Source organism: Hypanus sabinus, chromosome 16 (genome assembly GCF_030144855.1).
Source record: "Hypanus sabinus isolate sHypSab1 chromosome 16, sHypSab1.hap1, whole genome shotgun sequence".
Taxonomy (NCBI): domain Eukaryota; kingdom Metazoa; phylum Chordata; class Chondrichthyes; order Myliobatiformes; family Dasyatidae; genus Hypanus; species Hypanus sabinus.
Window position 1 is genome coordinate 46495540 of NC_082721.1, and position 16964 is coordinate 46512503.

The window sequence follows — 16964 nt, forward strand, 5'->3', positions numbered from 1 at the left end:
GACCTGTGGTAGGAAGTATGGGTATAAAAGTTATTGAAAACAGTAGGGTGCGTAGAAAAAATGGTTAATAAAGGTATCCAAAATACTAGGCTTTATTAGAAGAGGTAGAGATTATAAAGATCACTGAAATCATGCTAACCCTATATATTGCACTACTCTAGCCTATATTGTTTCAGTTTAGGGAAGATGAAAGAAAAAGGTGGACTGCGTAGGAGGGAAGGGTTAGAGTGATCTTAGAATAAGTTAAAGGTTGGTACATCGTGGGCTGAAGCTTGTAGTGTGCTGTAATGTTCGATGATGTAAAAGTACCGAATAGGGCTCAAATTTACCAAAATATATTCTGAGACAAGGGACTACAGTTAAAAGGACAGAGATATAAGAAAGGCAGCTAAAAGATTTGAGGGCCACAGGAATTATATAGGGAAACTAAATTCTTAAGGATGCTTCAAAACAAGGATGAGAGTTTTAAAATCAAGTATTCAATTAACTGAGAGTCAATGCAGTCAATGAGCAGTGTGATGTGATGGGACAATTCAATGATATAAATAGATTTTATTACTCTGTTAAACAGATTAGTCTAATGGAGGCCAATAGGCATCAGTTGAAATAGTCAAAGGTAAGAGTTAACAAAGGCACAGATAAATGTTTCAATAGCACAGGAAAGAAAGGCAAGCAAAAGTTAAACTCAGCAGTCTCGCTGATGAAATGAGCATGGGATTGGAAGTCTGTTCTAAGACCAAGGATCATGTCTGTGCTGGGCTCTGAGACTAGGACCAGATCTAGAAACAGGTAAGTGTGCATCTAGCACCATATAATACAAGAGTGTGGCGACCGACTTTCTGCGCAGGCGAACCGGCTCACAAATAGCCAGCGAGCGGGTAAAGACTTTGGTAATGCACCTCTGACATCATTTCCACCCGGAGAGGGCGGGTGCTAGGGATTAAATGCCAGCGCCACGAAGTTTGAACAAACTAGTCTCGAAATGGCTTACTGACTGTGTGTCGTCTCTAGCTCTGTATGTAGTACATTGCTACATTGGTGACCCCGACGGTCCAAACGGGATTTGGACCAAAGATGACCGACTCTTCGTCTGTTCATGCAGTTTCGCTAAAACTGCCGACTTTCTGGCCGCTGCGACCACACGTGTGGTTTAGCCAAGCAGAAGCCCGGTTCCAGATTTTGCAGATATCTTCTGATTCCACACGTTACTACCATGTGGTGAGCGCCCTTGACCAGGAGACGGCCACCCAGGTTGCGAATTTCATACAGTCGCCCCCGGAAGAAGGCAAATATGAAGCATTCAAAGTACTGCTCATTGGGACCTTTGGCCTCTCACGGCGTGAGCAGGGTGCCCACCTGCTTCACCTGGACAGTTTGGGAGACAGGCTGCCATCAACATTGATGAATGAGATGCTGGCCCTGACTGATGGACACAAGCCCTGCCTCATGTTCGAGTAAGCGTTACCAGGCCACGTGCCAAACAGCAGACCAGGCCTGGCAGGGGGACGCACACAACACAGAGGCAGGAGTGAGGAGGACAGTGAACAGTGGTGTTTCTACCACCAGCGGTGGGGCACAGAAGCCCGCCGTTGTTGCCCACCCTGCAAGGGCCAGGGCCAGAGCCAGCTGCCGCTAACGGCAGCCTCTTGTACGTCTGAAACAAACAGCTGGGACGCCGCTTCTTGGTCGACACCGGAGCGGAAATCAGCGTCTTGCCCCCAACGAGGTATGACACCCACAACAGGAAGCCAGGACCCACCCTGAGGGCCGCAAATGGCAGCACGATACGGACCTACGGCACCCGCACAGTTCAGCGCCAGACGGTTCACGTGGGACTTCACACTGGCCGCCGTGGCCCACCCACTCCTGGGGGTGGATTTCTTGTGAGCTCACAGCCTGCTAGTCGACTTGCAAGGGAAAAGACTGGTACATGCTGAGACTTTCCAGACGTTCTCCCTGGGTGAAACCAAGTTGCCGGCCCCACACCTGGACTCCATCACGCTGTCGGACAACGAATTCACCAGAATCCTGGCAGACTTTCCATCGATTCTGGCACCGCAGTTCAAGGCTGCCATGCCCAGACACGGGGTACAGCACCACATCCTGACCCAGGGACCACCCCTCCACACCCGCGCACGAAGGCTTCTCCCGGAAAAGCTCCGCCTAATGAAGGAGGAATTCAAGAGGATGGAGGAATTGGGGATCGTATGGAGGTCCAACAGCCCATGGGTCTCCTCCCTGCACATGGTGCCCAAAGCAGCCGAGGGTTGGAGACCATGCGGCGACTATTCCAGACTGAACAAGGCTACAACTCCAGACCACTACCCCGTGCCGCACATACAGAACTTTGCAGCAAACCTGCACAGGGCAAGAATCTTTTCCAAAGTAGACCTCGTCTGGGGATACCATCAAATCAAGACATCCCCAAAACAGCACTCATTACTCCATTCGGCCTGTTCGAGATCCTCCAAATGCCGTTCGGCCTGAAGAATGCCGCACAGACGTTCCAGCGGCTAATGGATGTGGTGGGACGCGACCTGGACTCTGCATCCATCTATTTGGATGACATCCTTATAGCCAGCAGCAATCATCAGGAGCATCTGTCGCAGCTCCGCCAGCTCTACTCCCGCCTGAGTGATTTTGGCCTCACGATCAACCCGGTCAAATGCCAGTTCGGTCTCGATACCATCAACTTCCTGGGCCACAAGACGGGGCAACACCTCTGCCCGCCAAGGTAGACGTGATCCGCCACCTTGCCCGGCCCAATACGCAAAAAGGCCTGCAGTTCTTTGGTATGGTGAACTTCTACCACCATTTCCTCCCCTCAGCAGCCCGTATCATGCGCCTTTTGTACACCCTGATGTCGGGTAAAGGCAAGGACATTACTTGGGACGAGGAGGCCGCGGCCGCTTTCGTTAAAGCCAAGGAAGCCTTGGCAGATGCCGCAATGCTGGTGCATCCCAGAACGGTCGTTCCGACCGCCCTCACAGTGGACGCATCCGACACAGCAGTCGGTGGGGTGCTGGAGCAACTCATCAAGGGGTGCTGGCAACCCCTGGCGTTCTTCAGCAAGCATCTACGACCACCAAAACCCAAGGACAGTGCCTTCGACCGGGAGCTGTTGGCACTGTATCTGGCAATCCGGCATTTCAGGTACTTCTTGGAAGGTACTTCACCGCGTTCATGGACCACAAACCATTGACCTTCGCGTTCACGAAGGTGTCCGATCCCTGGTCGGCTTGCTAGCAGCGACATCTGTCCTACATCTCCGAGTACACGACGGATATCCAGCACGTCTCAGGAAAGGACAAGGTCGTGGCGGACGCATTCTCCAGACCCGCTATCCAGGCCCTGTCCCCGGGGGTGGACTATGCAGCACTAGCGGAGGCGCAGCAGGCAGACGACGAGATGCCCAGCTACAGGACCGCAGTTTCGGGTTTGCAGCTGCAAGATTTTCTCGTAGGCCCAGGTGAGAGGACCCTCCTGTGCAACGTGGCTACCGGCCAACCTCGCCCGATCGTCCCGGCAGCCTGAAGGCGGGGAGTTTTCGACTCCATACACGGTTTGGCGCGCCCATCTATCAGGACAATCGTCTGGCTGGTCTCCAGCAAGTTCGTGTGGCACTGACTTTGCAAGCAGGTCAGTGAATGGGCCAGAATGTGTGTGCAGTGCCAAACAGCCAAGGTGCAGCTGCACACTAAAGCCCCGTCGTAGCAGTTCGAACCCACCCACCGGAGGTTCGACCACATTCATGTGGATATCATGGGCCCCCTACCAGTATCCCGAGGAGCGCGGTACCTCCTAACTATGGTAGACCGGTTCATGAGGTGGTCCCGCTCACCGACACATCTGCTGATTCCTGCACCTGAGCACTGATTGCAACCTGGGTAGCACGCTTCAGGGTACCGGCCCACATTACCTCTGACAGAGGCACCCAGTTCACCTCCAGCCTGTGGTCGGCAGTGGCCAGCCTGTTGGGAACTCAGGTACACCACACAACTGCCTACCACCCACAGTCAAATGGACTAGTGGAACGCTTCCACCGTCACTTGAAGTCGGCTCTCATGGCCCGCCTGAGAGGACCTAACTGGGTGGACGAGCTTCCCTGGGTTCTGCTTGGAATTCACACAGCACCCAAAGAGGATCTGCACGCCTCGTCAGCCGAGTTGGTGTACGGCGCACCCCTGGCCATCCCAGGAGAGTTCATACCAGCCCCAAGGGATCAAGAGGAAGAACCCACAGCAGTCCTGGACAGACGACGTGAAAGGCTCGGCAACCTGGCCCCCATACCGACTTCACAGCATGGACGGACCCCAAACCATGTACCCAAAGACCTGCAGAACTGTAAGTTTGTGTTTCTACAAAGGGGCGGCCACCGGCCACCGCTACAACGGCCATACAAGGTGATCAACAACAACAGGTCCATGTACGTTCTGGACATTGGGGGGAAAGAGGAGATTTTCATGGTGGATTGACTCAAACCAGCCCATGTGGACTTAGCGCAGCCGGTCGAGGTTCAGGCACCGCAGTGCAGAGGTAGACCTCCCAAACAGAGGCTGATCCAGACTATGGTCATTGGGGGGGTGTATCGCTGGTTCTGTGGGGGGGGGGGGGGGGGGGGTTATGTGGTGACCCATTTTCTGTGCAGGTGAACTGGCTCACAAATAGCCAGCACGCGGGGGAAGATTTTGGTAATGCACCTCTGACGTCATTTCCACCCAGAGAGGGCGAGCGCTAGGGATTAAATGCCAGTGCTGCGAAGTTTGAATAAACTAGTCTCAAAATGACTTACCAACTGCCTATCGTCTCTGGCTCTCTATGTAGTACATCGCTACAAGAGTATGGAATTGGTGGATACAGTTTTATTTCCTAAAATATTAATCTATTTAGCTTTTTATTTATTTCCTTGAATGGACAAAATAAAACATGCTTTTTGTGAATGGCCCATGAAATACTCGATCTGGCCTTCCCATGAAAATAGACCATAGGAGCAGAATTAGGCCATTTTGCCCATCGAATCTGCTCCACCATTCTGATAGAGCCATGCCTGATCCTTTCTTCCCCTCCTAAACCCCACTGCCCGACCTTTGATGCTGTGTTCAATCAAGAACCCATAATTTCTGCCTTAAATATACCCATTGATCTGGCCTCCAGAGCTACCTGTGGTAACAAATTCCACAAATTCACCACCCTCTGGCTAAAAAAATTTCTCCACAGTTGTTTAAAATGGACACTCCTCTATCCTGAGGCTGTGTCCTCTTGTCTTAGACTCCCCCACCATGGGAAACATCCTTTCCACATCTACTCTGTCCAAGCCTTTCAAAATTCGAAAGGTTTCAATGAGATCTCCCCTCATCCTTCTAAATTCCAGCGAGTACAGACCCAGAGCCATCAAACGTTCCTTGTATGATAACCTGAAATCATCCTCGTGAACCTCCTTTGGAACCTCTCCAATGCCAGCACACCTCTTCTAAGATGAGGGGCCCAAAACTGTTCACAATACTCAAGGTGAGGCCCCACCAGTGCAGCATCACATCCCTGCACATCTACTTGACTCAACCTGCAAGTTAACCTTTAGGGTGTTCTGCACAAGGACTCCCAAGTCCCTTTGCATCTCAGATTTTTGGATTTCCTCCCCATTTAGAAAACAGTCTGCACATTTATTTCTACCACCAAAGTGTATGACCATGCATTTTCCATAGTGAAGTATTTCATTTAATTGATGTTAATTCGAAATAAAGATAGCACAAGTTGCATTTTCAATTAGCTTTCATCTGATTCCTGGTCTATATTAAACTACCAACTCTCAAATTATGTGAAATTTTATTGTTCAGCAGAATTTACGCAGTAATTATTTCCAAAAACTGCAGATTAACTTTCTCAACTGGATGAAGCTATTTTTGTTTTCCTTAGCTGTGTGATGAAGCTACATCAAAGCTCTACTTAGCATACCAACACCAAACATGAAATTTCTTTATCAGTGCTCAATTTCCTCAAATTCAGAAAGGCTACTGAGGTTAGATCATCACCAGTCAGCAATGATTACTCTGTTGTGGCCAGAGAATCACCTGTAATTTACTACTTCCTCTCACGAGCCAGAGCTTATTACCATGTGCACAAGTATAAAGTACAGATTCAGTGAAAAACTTACTTGCAGCATCAGCACTGGCACACAGGTACAGACAACAAACAGAATATAAATTATACATGAGAGTGGAGAGAGAAAAAAGGCTGCATAAATAAGACCGGTACATAAAAAAGATAAAATTAGAGACAAATCAAAGATAGAGCAAGAGGTGGTACATAGTATTCTATTGCTAAGCTAAAGATAGGTTGTGCAGGTTTGTTCCAAGAACTTAATGGTTATAGGAAATAGCTATTTCTGAACTGGATGGTGGGGGCCCCTGATGACAAATCCCACCTTCATGAGGCAGCACCACGTACTGTCTATAGCTTTCTGCTTTCGGGTGCAATGGAACTGCTGTATCAGGACACAATGCAACCAGTCAGGATACTTCCAACAGTTCACCTGTATGTTTCCCTATACCATTACCTCCCATGGCCACCAAGGACTTAACTTTGGCTTACTACTTTCCATCAACATCTGGTCCCTCAGCAAATCAGCTAAATAAACATTGAATGAGGTTCCACCTCTACATTGACGATATCCATTCTTCCCTAATACAATTCGAGAAGGTAGAGACAGATGGGTTTAAGGAGTTAGTTCAAACACACAGTTCTAAAGTGGGCACTTCATTCAGTGATAACACCTGGGGTCTAACATTTATTCCCATGGAATCCCACTAGTCACAGCTTCTCAATTAGAAAATTATCTGCTTATTTATTCTTCATTAAGAGCTAGCTGTTGCAGAATACTCATGGAAGGAGAGTCCACGTCTTTAGATGATGTTGCAATGGAATAGCACATACAAAAGGAAAAGCAGTTAGTGATGACAGATGGTTGGTGGGCCACAGGGTGTTATTTTGCTCAAAAGCCAATTTGTAGGTACTTCCGTTTTGAGTAGATTAATATGAAACTAGGCAAGGACAAACTCCTAAGTGGACAATGAAAAAAAGCTATTAGTGAAACCTCAAACACAAGAATATCTGCAGATGCTGGCAATCCAAAGCAACACACACAAAGTGCTGGAGTAACTCAGCAGGCTAGGGAGCATTGATGGAAAAAGAGTACAGCCGATGTTTTGGGCAGAATCCCTTCACTAGGATGGGAAAGGAAAGGTTGACGTCAGAATAGGGTAGTGGGGGAGGAGAGGAAGAAGTATAAGGTGACAGGTGATAGGTGAAACTGGGAGGGAGGGTTGAATTAAAGAGCTGGGAAGTTGATAGGTGAAAGAGATAAAGGGCTGGAAAGGGGGAATCTGATAGGAGAGAACAGAGACCATGGAAGAAAGGGAATGGGGAGGAGCACCAGAGAGAGATGATGGGCAGGTAAGGATATGGTGAGGGAGGGAAACAGGAATGGGGAATGGTGAAGGAGACAAAGTGGGAGAGGCAAATACTGGAAGTTCAAGAAATTGATGCTCATGCCATCAGGTTGGAGGCTACCCAGACAATATAAGGTGTTGCTCCTCCAAACTGAGTGTGGTCTCATTGTGGGAGTAGAGGGGACTGTCTTGTCAGAATGGGAATGGGAAGTAAAATTGAAATGGGTGGCCACTGAGCAATCCCACTTTTTGTTGTGGACTGAGCAAAGGTGCTGGACAAAGTAGTCTACTAAGATTTGTACAACACTTTACAGTACCAGCGACCTGGGTTCATTTCCTGCTGCTCCCTGTGAGAAATTTGCATACTCTTTCTGTGACTGCATGGGTTTCCTCCGGGTTCTCTGGTTTCCTTCCACGATCCAAAGACATACTGGTTGGTAGGTTAATTAGTCACTGTAAATTGTCCCCAAATTAGGCTAGGATTAAATGGGGGGGGGGGGGGCGGCGGAAGATTGCTAGGCAGTGAGAAGGGCTTACTCTGCATTGTATCACAATAAATATTGTTGACAACATTCTTCAAGCATACAAAACTATGAAGTGTCACTAAAAATTCATTTTCTGCATTCCCATTTAGGCTTCTTCCCTGCAAACCTTGGCACTGTCAGTGATGAGCATTGTGAAAGGTTTCACCAGGACATTGTGGTGATGGAGAAACGGAATCAGGGCAATTTGAATCCTTCATACTGGCTGATTATTGCTCGACACAAGCGAGAAGCCTCAGACACTGAATACAAATGAAAATCATCAACAAAATATTTTTAACTTAGTTGAACTATTGTAAAACATCAGAACCATTAAGGAATTAAATGCATTATATCAATAAAAGTTAATTTCTTGTTTCTCCAAATTCCTAAATGATACAAAATGTCTGAAATTATACTTGTGCTCAGCTTTAAGCGGTCTATCATTACCACAAAGGATTTCTGTAGAAGCAACACTGCTGTCAAGTGATTTTAGTCTCCTGAAATAAAGACAATGGGAAAACAAACAATTCATTTAACCTCATGGTAAGACACTGCACAGAGCTATGGCTATGAACTACAAAAATGTATAAAACTTACTTGCCACATTTGGTGCATTCTTCCACAAACATATTACCGTGCAGCTCGGAAAGCTTGTCCCTGAGAATGGAAACACAGAGTAAATGTGAAAATACATTGTCAATTCTACTTATGCACACAGATGTGTTAGAATTTACAGCACAGAAACTGTACAACTAGCTCACACTTTACACTCTACATGAACCACTTGCATCCTATTTTGTTTGTCACCAGTTAACCCTTTCACCCTGATGTACAAGCTGCCCTAGGTTACTCAACTTCACATGGTAGCAAGTATCACATACTGAACACACTTGATAATCCCAAATTCCTCATCTCAGTTGTGTGACGTTTTTACAGTAACAAGTTTTGGACTTATTGCTGCTCCAGTGGGCAAGTCGCAACTGTTCATGTATCAGGAATGTTTATGGTGTGGAAAGTTAGCCAGTGGAAGGGTCAGTAGTGAGATAGAGGCCAGTAGGTGATAGGTAGATTGAGGATGGGGAAGAATACAGGCAGATGTAACCAAGTAGGGGAGGACTGGAATTAGGAGACTGGAGAAGGTAGTAGATGGAAGAAGGCAAATAAAGGGCAGATCGAGCCAGGTTGCAGTGGTGGAGGAGAGGGAGGGAATAAGGAAGGTAGAGACATGCTAAAAGATGTAAGATTTTTTAATATAGATTAGCTTTATCTATCGCATATACATCAAAGCATACAGTGAACTACATCATTTGTATCAATGACAAACACAGTCCAAGGATGTGCTGGGGCTAGTCCGCAAATGTCACCATGCTTCCAGCACCAACATAGTATGCTCACAACTTACTAATGGGCACAAAAATAGTAACTCTGGACTGGATCAAAAACAGGTGGTGGCTGGAACATAACAGGAAGGGTTACCTGGAATAGCAAATTTCAGTGTTCATATCATCAGATTGTAGTCTACCAAGGCAGAAAATGAGGTGTGGTTCCTCAGCTTGCTTTGGGTCTCGCAAGAGTTGCCAGGTTAGTGTGTGAATGAGAAGGAGAGTTGAAATGACAAGCAATGGAGAGGCCAGAATGGTCACAGCCTTTATTTTTGCTTGTCTCCACCTATCAACCACCTGAGTTTGCTTTGTAATTCATCCCCTGCTCCTCCCTTAGCTGGTTCTATTTGAATGTTATCCTTCATTTATCTTCAGTTGACTAAATACCTTCTGGCCCCCATTTCACTAATACAATTCTCTTTATACTAGCTATCATTCTTCTCCACACTCAGCTCTGATGTAGGATATGACATGTTGACAATTCCTTTCCTTCCATAGATGCTGCTCAACCTGTTGAATTGCTTTAGCAGATCGATTGTTGCTCCTGATTTTAGGATTGGCAGTCTCTTGTGTCCACATTTTTATGCTTGACATCCTGAAACAAATTTGCTATTCCGGACTCACAGCAACACATCACCAAATCAATGGACAGAGGGAATAATTAAAGGATGTTCTCAAAGTCTCCTTTGCAAATTGTAACATTATTAGACTGCTGGGAATCCGTGGCAACCAGTTGCTCAAAATGAAGCATTTGGGATACACTGAGTATGTTAACTGCATTTGTCAGGAGCACACAGATGCCAGCTTAAATAGTGGAAGGCATGTAGCCTCTACCAACCCATCAATCATTCATGACCCTGTATGTGAGATCCACACTGGCCTGATTAGCCCTTTTAGAGTCCATAGAACTTGGAGTTAAGTGAGTCACTCTTAACTCCAAGGAGCTACCTAAGAAGTATCAATCTTCTATTTTTTGGTGTTTTGTGGTGTTTACGACTCCCTTTTAGATTTTGTCAAAAAACTGAGCAATTTGCTAATTTTGATGTCAGTTCAATTAATAACTCGCAGTAACTTATTATGGCTAGCTTTTCAGATGTAACAGTTAGCAAAGACTGCTGCTGGATCCAACTGTTTAATTCTTAGACTGTTTAATTGTTATTTCTTTGCAATCTAACAATCTGTCTATACTTTAAGTAGTCCTTATATGTACATAACAGTTTAATATGCCCCTATACAAAGTATAATTCTGGAAAGTTCTCGCAGTTTTATTTTGCATTACTTGAGTAAGTGCTTTCCCTTTGGTTAACTTGGTACTGCAGTACTGGATATTAGTTTTCTAATTGGTCTTGTCTATAGATTTGAGTTGAAGTTTCCTTTTCTGTAAGGATATAAGATAGCTAAACATGAAGCCATGCATAGCCAGTTTGTCCTCCTAAGTTCTTTAATTTTAGCTTCCTTGATCACTGTCTATTAAAATTTCCTCTGTCAACTTTTAATAAAATAATTGTGAAGCAACAAGTTTTATGCCTCATTCCTGACTTCAAAAAGAACCTTGGATTTAAATATCAGGATCCATCCCTGTCGGTAATTTATAAATTGGCAAATTAATCTTAAAGCAAGCAAATAAAATAACTGACATGCAAGGAATATAAAACATGCTGGGTAAAACTAGGTGGGTAGCTGATAAATCTAGAAAGGATTATGCAGTGGGAAAATTTTGTGAACCTCTATTCTGGAGGAATAGAACTGAAAAGTAGACAAGCTAAGTAAATACACAAATCATTGTGTTGACCATAGCTAAGAGCATCAGACCACTCTGACCTTCATTTCACAAATCAAGATGAAGAAATAATACCTATATTGCAGAAATGAAGAACAATGAATAGACACTGAATAGACACTTCAGGCTAATAAACAGAAGTCAAAGGTATTTAGTGCAAGTCTTTTAAGACAGGGGTCACCAACCTTTTTCTGCACCGGTTTAATATTGGCAATATTCTTGTGGACCGACCGATGGGGGTGGGGAAGGGAGGGGTGTGTTAACCATGACCAGAATATAGGTGATAAGTCAACTGTAAGTCACTTATAAGTGGCTAATACACTCAATTTTGCTTCTAAAAGGATTTATCTAACAAATTTAATATTAAACACACAGCGCACATTTTCCTCGCATGAATATAGTGATAGGTCAATTATAACTCACTTATAAGTAAATAGCATCATAACATTTTAAGTAACGTTTGGATATTAAACACGCAGCACATATTTTCCTCGTATGAACATATAAAATTATTGCAACATACCAGTGAGAGGACAAGGTAAGGGCTGGAGGTCCCCATGCTGGGTCCGCGGCGGTCGCAGTCTGGAGAGAACGACTGACCGAGCGAGGAGTGCGACAGAGCGCCCGCCTGCCCGCACCCCCCTTGTAGGTAAGTAGGATCTATCGGCCGACAAAAGTTTGGTTCGAGGGATGACTTTCAGTAGATCGCAGCGGGTAGCTGCTCTGCTACTTACGAAATCCTGAGCCTGAATTAGGTCGTCTGCGAATATTTTAGCACCGGGTTCCCCACAAACATTTGGTGTGCTAAACAGATTTAGAGGCGGCGCCCATCTGTCTGCGCTCCAGGCCAGTAGCAATGGCACTTCTCACCGGCTGCACAAGGCGGCCGGTTACCCGAGGCCAACCAGTGGTCCCTGGTGCGAGGGTATCACTGCGTTTAGGTGACCGATGACCTCGCATGGGTAATGACTTCACGTGCATAATGACCTCGCATGCGTTCAAGTTCAACAGTGGGTATGACAAGGAATGAGGAAAGGTGCAGCTGACTCATATCGTTTCATATCGCCAAATCGTATTGTTTCCTCGTGGCCCAATAGCACATGCTTTGCGGCCTAGTGGTTGGGGACCACTGTTTTAAGACTTTGGGATTTGATATGATAGATTTAAGAAATACGTCCCCTTTTGGAGGTGTTCAAAACGAAGTTATTGAGTTCAAGCAGACACTAATAAATCAAGGCTAATTTCTCTTAATGAGATTTTTTAAGTTCAGTTAGCTTCTGAAGTAGCTCACTTAGCAAGGAGCTAGACAAGTAGACAAGGGAGTAAATATAGAAAGGATATGGTGATGTAATAAAGTCAAGAGGAGCGTGAGATGATCTGCATAGACCTTGTGCCAAATGGTCTGTTTCTGTGTTGCAATTTCTATATCCTAATAAAAACTAGACAGTCATGAGCAGGTTGTTAGTAAGTGACACCTGACAGCTTTTTTTTTTGTGGTTAGTGCCGCTGAAATTTTAAACAATGATAGTGCTTGGAAATTCATAATTGGCTGTAGTAATTTTATTCAATGCAAAAAGTAGGTGGACTCTTGTTGAAGATAGTCAATGTCTGGCAAGTAAAATTTACACCACTTGTCTGCATATGCCCAAATGCATCTGCATTTAAATCCATATACATAATATTGATCACTGTCAATAGGAAAACCCATATAAGATTTTAAAATATAAGAAAATAAAGAAAATGAAGGCATAGAGATCCTACCTGGGAAATCCCGACCGTACATGAAGCCCATCTACATTCTGGCTGATCACATACTTCACAATGCCAACCCTTTGAAGTGCCACAAGTGCCATATGAGTCTTAGAAGGCTTGGCTTCCTCAAAAGTGGTGTCAAATTTGGGCTCCAGGCCCTGTTCCTCCATCGTCCAAACACCACGAGGTCCCCTGTTGAAAGCATCAGTAAGAGTTTACAAATGAAGCTTGCAAAGCTGCATGTTGTAGCCCCTTGAGTTACACAATGGAAGTAACGCACATTCAAAACATAATGCAGTGGATTGCAGAGAAGTCGTCATATTTCACAAGGATTGGAGAGGTTGTAATGAGAGACGCAGAGATGACAGAGGAACTGAATGCATATTTTGCATCAGTCTTCAGTGGAAGACATCTGCAGTATACTGGACATTCAAGAGTGTATCAGGGAAGTGAAATACATGCAGTAAAAATTACAACTGAGAAGGTGCACAGGAAGCTTAATGGACTGAGGATGGATAAGTCTCCTGAACCTGATGGAATGTACTGTCAGGTTCTGAGAGATTGCGGAGGCATTAATAATGACCTTTCATGAATTGATAGATTCTGGCATTGTACCAGATGACAGGAAAATTGCAAATGTTACTCCGCTATTTAAAAAGGGTGGGAGGCAGCAGAAAGGAAACTATAGACCTGTTAGCCTGACATCAGTGGTTGGTAAGTTTTTGGAATTGATTGTTAGGGATAGGATTATGGAGTACCTGGAGGCACATGACAAAACAGGCCAAAGCCAGATGGTTTCCTGGAAGTTTTTTGAGGAAATTACAAGCAGTGTAGACAAAGGAGATGCAAATGTGGTGTGCTTGGATTTTCAGAAGGCCTTTGACAAGGTGCCATAGATGAGGCTGCTTAGCAAGATAACAGCCCATGGAATTACAGGGAGCTTACTGGCATGAGTGGAGCATTGGCTGATAGGCAGAAAACCAAGAGTGGGAATAAATGGATCCTATTCTGGCTGGCTGCTGATTACCAGTGGATTTCCACAGGGGTCGATGTTGGGACCACTGCTTTTTACGATGTATGTCAATGCCGTGGACTATGGGATTAATGGATTTATGGTTAAATTTGCTGATGATACAAAAATAAGTGGAGGAGTGGGTAATGTTGAGGAAACAGAGAACCTGTAGAGAGACTTAGATAGTGTAGGGGAATGGGCAAAGAAGTAGCAATTGAAATACAATGATGGAAAGTGTATGGTCATGCACTTTGATGGAAGAAATAAACGGGTAGACTATTATTTAGATGGGGAGAAAATTCAAAATGCAGAGATGCAAAGGGACTTGTGAGTCCTTGTACAGGATACCCTAAAGGCTAACTTCCAGGTTGAGTCAGTGGTGAAGAAGGTGAATGCAATGTTGGCATTTATTGCTAGAGGTATAGAATATAAGAGCAAGGATGCGCTGTTGAGGCTGTATAAGGCACTCTTGAGACCACACTTGGAGTACTGTGTACAGTTTTGGGCTCTTTATTTTAGAAAGGAGAAGGTTCAGAGAAGATTCATGAGAATGATTCCAGGAATGAAAAGGTTACCGTATGAGGTACGTCTGGCAGCTCTTGGACTGTATTCCTTGGAGTTCAGGAGAATGAGGAGGGATCTCATATAAACATTCCAAATGTTAAAAGGCCTGAACAAATTAGATATCCAGGACAAGAGGGCATGACTTCAGGATTGAAGGATGTCCATTTAGAACAGAGATGTGGAAAAATTACATTAGTCAGAGGGAGATAAATCTGTGGAATTTGTTGCCACGAGTGGCTGTGGAGGCCATGTCATTGGGTGCATTTAAGACAGAGGTAGATAGTTCTTGATTAGCCAGGGCATCAAAGGGCATGGGGAGATGGCAGGGGTCTGGGGATGACTGGAAGAATTGCATCAGCCCATGGTTTAAAGGCGGAGCAAACTGAATGGGCCGATGGCCTACTTCTGCTTCTCTATCTTATGGTCTTATGACCCATGGTCAACCTTGTTAGAAATGTGACCTGACATACATTATGATCAGTGCATCCTATATGGTTATGGTACACATAAGGAGGGAACATATTGCTAGAATGAGTCTAACTGGGATGGAGAGGTAACTGCATATGGAATACACAAATTTATACTGGTATTATAAATGCATTAAAATGCAAATAAAGAGCTCACTTTCAGAAAGTAGAAATGTTAAATTTTGGCTGGCTCTCACTTAGGAGAATAGCACTAGGTTCTGATTCCCATATTACAGTCACTGAAGATGCAGAAGTGATTCACATGCTATAAACTAAACTGAAAGTATATATATATTTGCACAGAATTAAGCTGAACAGACTACAGCTCCTCTCTAGATATGGGTGATTTATTGATATTTGAAAGTTAAATAGTTTTGTTGGGAACATGCCAATTTATGAAGGAACCCAAAAATAAAATATAAAATAGTAACCAATACAGATCTCAGTCAGAACAACTTTATCTAAACTGGCAAGAACAGTTAAGAAGAAATGGTACACAGACATTTAATAGCAATCACATAGCACAAAGGAAAAGAATAGTATTTATCCATGAAGTGGGTTGATGTTAAGAGTATATTCACAGTCCATTGTTTCATAAGTATTATCCAGTGTAAATTCTAAAAACCAAGACTTTATTCAGTTAAAGACGTTTACACACAATAATTTATCAGTTTGAAATAGATTCATATCCTCTTGTGGGAGAAGCTAAAAGCAGGGTCACAACTTAAAAAAAAGGAGACGAGAGATCAAATACATGAAGTGAGCTTATTTCTTTTAGAAACTGTCAGAACTTTTTTCCTTAAAGGAGGTGAAAGCAGAAGTTTTAAAATGCATAGTTAGAAAAGATTATTGCCAAGAAAGGGCCTATTTTGCACAAATGGTAAAAAAAACAGCTCTCAGGTAAAGTCCTGTTCATCTGTGGTAACAGCAGAGGGACAGAAGCTTGCCATTGATGGCAATTGATAATAGTTGAAATAAACAAAAGGCATTGTGTAGGAAAACATACTCAAGCATTACTGCATCTTATACAGCCCACATAATCACAAATTTAAAGCTGGGCTTAACTGCAGATTTTCAACATCTTGAAAACATTAAGTATAAGATGTAAGGTCCAGCAGAAACACTGTGCCACCTACTGCTTTAAATTCAACAAGGCAAAGCACTTTTTGCTTTCATTCTGAAATATTTCAAGTTGCTCCATCACCTCATGATAACTTAGTGAACTATCAACTTATTTGCTGCTTTGCCCTACTATTTAAAGGCAAGTTTCAAAATACTTCAAGGTAAACACAGATCTACTACAACCTAGGCCCTTAAGGTTTGTGACTAAGTATTTGTCTGCTTGGAAATGGGTAGCAGACTGCACAAACTATCATGGAGTATTCCACTGCATCACCTACAGACATCTGGAGAGCACTGTTGACATCAAATAAATATGTTTTCCTGTCTGCTGAACAATCTGAAAATAGCACTCTTCAACACAACAACTTGCAATTAAATAGCTCTTTAAACATAGTAAAACATTCCACAGTACCAAGTAAATGTACTCTCAGAACGAGGCAATTATGTGTTACCAAAATTTAAACCAGATTAAAGGGATATTACAATAAACTTGGTCAAGTAGTCAGATTTTAAATGAACATTCTGGATGAGAAGAACTCCATGGAGGAAATTTCTGGAACTCAAAGGCTACCATAGATGGCCATTAACATCAGGAGTGTGCATGAGACTAAAGATGAAACATGATTCTAAAGTATGCACATATGCAATGAAAATTGCAGCAGCAACACAGGTACATAGCATCATATACATAACATTCACTAGAGAAACACAGAATTTATACTGAAAGTTAAATTATATTGAAAGAGATCACAAACATAATGACAGGAAGGTCGCGAAAAGATGAGAATTGTACTGTTGAAATACTACCCAAGATGAGAACAGTGTGGGTCAAAAAAGGTAGTGGTGTTAGTTGAACAGGACATGGTACAAATTAGGACGTAGGCTGATGGAGTTTGGATGAACTCAATACATGGAA

General features: G+C 43.9%; 1 protein-coding gene across 1 annotated transcript in view; it reads right to left on the reverse strand.

Annotated features, from left to right (window-relative positions):
- Positions 1-16964, reverse strand: part of sirt6 (sirtuin 6) — a 40509-nt gene that overhangs the window by 16191 nt on the left and 7354 nt on the right. The window contains exons 3-4 of the mRNA XM_059991682.1: positions 12893-13075; positions 8567-8626 (exon numbers count right to left, since the gene is read on the reverse strand). Coding sequence (XP_059847665.1) covers positions 8567-8626; positions 12893-13075 — 243 coding nt within the window. The remainder of the gene's footprint in view (positions 1-8566; positions 8627-12892; positions 13076-16964) is intronic.